General features: G+C 46.2%; 1 protein-coding gene across 1 annotated transcript in view; it reads left to right on the top strand.

Annotated features, from left to right (window-relative positions):
- The window catches only part of LOC109471669 (C-type lectin 1-like), a 10,352-nt gene extending 5,357 nt beyond the window's left edge, over positions 1–4,995 (top strand). The window contains exon 3 of the mRNA XM_019771005.1: positions 4,868–4,995. Coding sequence (XP_019626564.1) covers positions 4,868–4,995 — 128 coding nt within the window. The remainder of the gene's footprint in view (positions 1–4,867) is intronic.
- Positions 4,996–5,836: the final 841 nt, after the last annotated feature.

Here is a 5,836-nt window from a genome sequence, read left to right as displayed (position 1 = left end):
CCGATGGTACTCCGACTTGGATGGGGAGGGGTCCTTCCTATTGTGGACTCTGTGTCTTGTCTTTGTGCAAGCTGCACTGGCAATTAGTCACTAACTCTCCAGTCCAAGTGGACCCGCATTACCATTTTCTACCCTTTTCACACCTTAAGGTACATGTAGTCGGCAACTTGCTGGTCGAAGGACCCTCCTAACCTAACATTGACTTCTTGTCGGGCAACGTCCCTTCATTCCTCGGTGCCCTAGCACAATGTCGACAGAGTCGTTTCTTCTGCCAAACAGGGGTGAAGATTGCCCTGGACACGCGCCCACTTCGTGGCTCCCCAGTCGGCTCACCCCACAAAGGTGATCCTCTCGCTCTGTACCACCCAATACAAGGCTTGTCAGCCTTCCTTTGGGGATTTCTGCCCTGTGAGCCCCACAACGACCTCTAATCTCCTGCCTTTCAGTTGAACGTTGACGGTACTTGATCCGCCGGGTTTCCCAGTCCCGCGAGCCGTCGCCTTGTCAACCATTATCTTCTTTCCCCCTTTCTTATTAACAACTTGTATCGGTTCACCACACCAGTGACACTCCGACAAGCATGCCCGGTAGCGGCCATCGGGTGTCTGCACCTGCTGGTGCCAACCGACACCCTATGCGCGCCCCGGAAGCCCGTGCAGGCGCACTGCTTCCCAGTCACGGGGGTCGTCGCTTCGTGAGCCAATTCCTTCTTTCCCCCTTCCTTATCAACAACATATATTGGCTCACCCCGCTAGTAACACTCCGCCGTGCACGCCCGGTAGCGGCAATCGGGTGTCTGCACCTGCTTGTGCCAGAAGACAACCCAATGCGCGCCCCGGAAGCCCGTACATGCGCGGTGTTCCTTGCATCCGCCATGCACGCCCGGTAGCTACGCCCGTCTGTCTCCACATAACTTGTGGCAAAAGACAGTACGAGGTGCAGCCCCGGAAGCCCGTACACACAGGATGTTTGCTGCTATGCACGCCCGGTAGCTACGCCCCGTCTGTCTCCACATAACTTGTGGCAAAAGACAGCACGAGGTGCAGCCCCGGATGCCCGTACACACAGGATATTTGCTGCTATGCACGCCCGGTAGCTACGCCCGTTTGTCTCCACATAACTTGTGGCAAAAGACAGCACGAGATGCAGCCCCGGATGCCCGTACACGCATACGCTCTATTTGAATAACAACGATTAAAAGAGTCGAACAATGCCCACAAAAAAGCAAATATCAAAACCAGGTGCCTGGACAGACACCGACATACAAAAGCTGTTACGACTATGTCGTCCAATTTACATGTCAATACAAACGGAACGCGGCCTGAAAAACTTCCCTCACTATGAAAAGAAGAACAAACAGCCGAAAACTCCTACCAATAAATGACACAAAGCGATAAACCACATGCAAGCAAGACAATGATCTCATTCTCGGTCGCGCTTGTCTACCAGAGAAGTCGGCGTGCCGTTCCTTGCCCGGGTTGGGGGAGGTGGGAAGCTGGTTGTCGATCCTTGTCTTGATGAGCCTTGAGCAGCTGCCGGGGGAAGCATCGAGTATGGTGGCCTGTACAAAAACATAAACTGCCGTCAAAATTCGATTCAGCCACACAAAATTGGACCTCATTCCCCAACCCGGGCGAGTCCCGTCCATGCGGAAAGAACGACTCCTAACATGGGACGCAATGCACGGAGACTCAACCCGAGCTGTTCCTCCCGCTATTACATTAAGTGTTACTCCCCTACATGTGTCACCACCCAACAAACATAAAAAGGTAGCATGCTCCGTGCAAAAAGCAAGGTACAGAAATGCAAAGCAGGGGCGCCAGTACAATGGCACCCACAAACCTACAGACCTTACCGCCTTGAATCCCACAAACCTTCCCTAAACGGAGACTAGAGCCTGCAAATTGAAGACCCTTCGGTTTAATGTTAGTTGTTTACGTTAAATTACTAATTTTGAAAAATCTCGCTCCCAAACACGATTTTTGCGGGTATTTGGAGCGCCTGTCCGACACAATCCGAGTCATGTTTTAAGGCAAACATCGTTTAAGATCGGCAACGTATGTTACCCAAAATCCCCGATTTTTATATTTTTCGACGACTAGGAATAAGATAAAAATCATGTCTTAGGAATTTTTTAATTTCTGATTTTAAGTATAGTTTTTGTTGACATAAATGTGAAAAACGGCATTTTTTTACATTTTCGCACTCAATTGCGCATAATTTAAAATCAAGGTCCTTTTTCGAAAATCCCTAAGACACGATTCTGGACAAACCCGTTACGGTCATTTTGAGCCGTCAATGAGATATGTTGGACTCTCCATGCTTCCAATCTTAAACGAGTTTTGGACGCATGTCATACGGCATGAATATGACTAGTGTTTATTTAGGCTGGTGAGTACAGGCATTACGATCTTTAAGGTCACCCACGATAACGGCAGTAGCTTCGTTTCATGTTCCAGCCCACTACAAAATGAAGGCAGACATGTCCAGGAAATGGTATATATTTGTTAAAAGGTGGATTTTTTTCTGTTAGGAGGTACACATGTAAAAAGGGGCAGGAAAACCCAGGTTTACTGTAAATGACCGCGGGTGACCCCATTTCGAACACCGTTCTGTTCGAATTACGTCATATGGAACATGGTTCGGGTTCTACTGCAGGTGGGGAGATCGGGGCCCAATTTTGACCACCGTGGAAAAAAAATATCAATAATTTGGGCTCTGCAGGGGGGTTAATTGGACACCTTGCACATATTCTGTTTCCATTATAAGTTCATAACTGCATTGTGTACATTTTGACAAATACATGACAACTAGCACTCCATAACAGGTGTTTTTTTTCTGCTGGATCAGAAGTCTTTAGAGACATCATGACTACTAAAACTTTCATGACTACTAAAGTTTCACATCCTCCTACCTTTGCCAATCTAGCATTTCCTCGTAGATTTTGCAAGTGAGGTCCACAAGTTATGTTTGATGTTATTTAACTTCAATAAACTTACGAGGTATGAAAGTACCAACATAAGCAACTATCGAATTATAGCCTTTTCTTTGTGCAAACACACCCGCCCATATCATATCATACTACACTTACTGTCTGATTTCACTCATCATAACCTTCGTAACAAACAAAACTTATGAAGTAAATAAACCATTATTATTATAGCTTATTGTTTTGAGGGAGGAGCCTTCTCGGGGTGTTGTTTTATCTGTTTTAGGCCGCCATCTTTGTTTTTCGTCGGGGCAAGGATAAGAAACAATCGGTGTATTTCTTGCTCTGTAAAGTACATTTTTTTTACATTTAACGCTGGTCTACGATGATTGTATGACGAGTGTCTTGTATCATTCTGCAACACAGTGCGAACACAGTTCTTGATACAACACGGCACGTAGTATACCCAAGAAAGCAAACTGACCCAAGATCCGTCCTGGAATCGGAAACAACACTTGCTTATCCATCAAGCCCACGTACGGATCTGGATAGTCCTGACGCGTATCCACGACAGACTAGAGCAAATCAACTTGTAGATGGCCTTGTCCCAAACCATGCCTGGGGAAAATCTACATTCTGGGACACGCAGGGGACTATCCAGAACTGTGCTTGACCGCACACTGTTCTGGGCACATATTATTTAAGATTGTCCCATTCCGTGCTAGTGGACTGAACACAGTTCTCATAACATGTGTCCCAAGCGAGTTTCTTGTATTAACTGGTCTCTGTATATTATTATCTAAGTTCATATCGACCAAACATAAATCTTAGTTGTGAGAAAAATGCGTTTTGAAAGCACTGTACACAGACTCGCAAAATCTCACGATATAAGAAATCGTGGGCGCGAATAATTATGCTAGGTTCCCGCCAATCACTATGATTGACAGCACTTCCGGGCACGGTTTGGGACAGGCTGTGTCCCGTTCTGTGCCCGCTCAGGCATAGAACGGGACGGGCACGGTTTAGGACACAACATTCCCCGTTGTTGGATGTAGCAAGGAACAGGAGCGTGCAATTGAGCGTGTCCAACGCATCATCAGCCGAGGGGGTAGGCGTGATGTGCCCGAACTACCTACCCTCAAGTCAAGGCGTCAGGATGCTGTCGTCAAACTCTTCACACAGATGCTACGGGAAGACCACCCCCTAAATGACCTTGTCCCTCTTTCCAGATCTACAACTGCCGGTCGTTTACTCACGAACAAAAAACGATATTTCTACCCCCCCCCCAGAACAAAAAGACTACATGACTCCTTCATTCACCAGTCAATCAGACTCTATAGGATATAACCGGACTACACAGATAGTCTGGCACAAGGGGACTGCCGAGATAATGGACCTTGTAAATATGTGGGTTGTACACTTACTGTACTGTTTTTATAGTTATTGTAAAATATATGATATTTTGTATACATGTAAATATCAACGCCATTCAGGCAACATTGTATGCCATGTTTGTCTGTTATGTTTGGTATGTTAATGAAGAATTGAATTGAAGAGGGCCCAGGACTGCAGCAGATGGAGGGAACTGTCCGTGGCCTATGCCCAAGGATGGGCAGTAGGCCTAAGTAAGACGTTTGAGGTAGCATCCACTATCTTTCGTCAGTGACACTAGAGAACTTGTGCAAAAACGCAGGTTTATAAACACCATTATTGATTGATATGCAAATAAGTGAAGACAAAAGACCCAAAGTAAACAAAAGTTAGACAAGTCATGACAAAGATGATGCAAATTATATTTGAGGTTAATCTGTGTTGGTTCATTCTAAAACAAGTTGGACACAAGAAATTGGACTCATAAATCTTACACCAAGTTCTGAAGCAGAATAGTCTACCTCCTCTTCATGAATTTTGTTGTTATTTTTGCTCATGTCTTGACAGCTGTGAACCATTGCCAGCCCGACCCGTGCGTCTATGGGACCTGTATCAGCGGTCCAGACATCTTCACATGCACCTGTGACGAGGGCTACGAAGGAGGAACTTGCAACATTTCTATCGGTACGCAGTGAGCTTTCTTCTGACTTTCCTAATTTTCAACACATCTATTTTCTACCTTACATGAAGTAGGTCGGTGCTGAGCGATACGCTGGTATTCTTGATTACCTCCATGAAATGGAAGGTATTGTTTTTGGCGCGTCTGTGTGCGTGTGTGTGTGTGTGTGTGTGTGTGTGTGTGTGTATGTGTGTTTGTGTTTCCGCATTTTTGTACCTTCATAAGTCCATAACCCCTTCATGGATTGTGGTGATATTTGGTATGCTGGTAGGTCTTAGGAGGGCGAAGGTCAAGGTCAAATATGGGCCTCCTGGTGGATGGCCTTGGTACTGCAGCAGCACTTCCGGTTTAAGGTTGAGTCAGGGCATGGCTGAGAGGAATCTCTTTTATACTTGCGAGGCAGGGTAACAGATGTGGCTATGCCCAGCGAGGCAGCGCGCTCCCTCAGGGGAATAGGTGACCTATTTCAGGGCAAATGTGGCAGTGCCACTGTATGGCTGTGTGTTTGAAAACAAACAACCTGTGTTATTACCTCCATGAAAATGGAGGTATTGTTTTTGTTGCGTCTGTCTGTCTGTCTGTGTGTTTGTGTCTCCGCACATTTGCGGCCAGCATAACTTCATAACGCCTTTATGGATTGTGATGATATTTGGTATGCTGGTAGGTCTTAAGAAGACGAAGGTCGAGGTCAAATATACGCCTCCTGGTGCATGACCTTGGTACTGCAGCAGAACTTCCGGTTTTTGTATCTTTTGTCCTGAATATGCTATGGTCTTGATTTTTTGGTGGCAGATAGATTGTCCTGTCTAGTGAGTGGTGTGGGTTTGGTCCCCCTAGCAGCTTGTTCTGGAACTGCA

The sequence above is a fragment of the Branchiostoma belcheri genome, unplaced genomic scaffold, assembly GCF_001625305.1.
Source record: "Branchiostoma belcheri isolate BF01 breed outbred unplaced genomic scaffold, Haploidv18h27 scaffold253, whole genome shotgun sequence".
NCBI lineage: Eukaryota > Metazoa > Chordata > Leptocardii > Amphioxiformes > Branchiostomatidae > Branchiostoma > Branchiostoma belcheri.
Note: the sequence above shows the minus strand (reverse complement) of the source record. Positions and strands in the feature narration are given on the sequence as shown.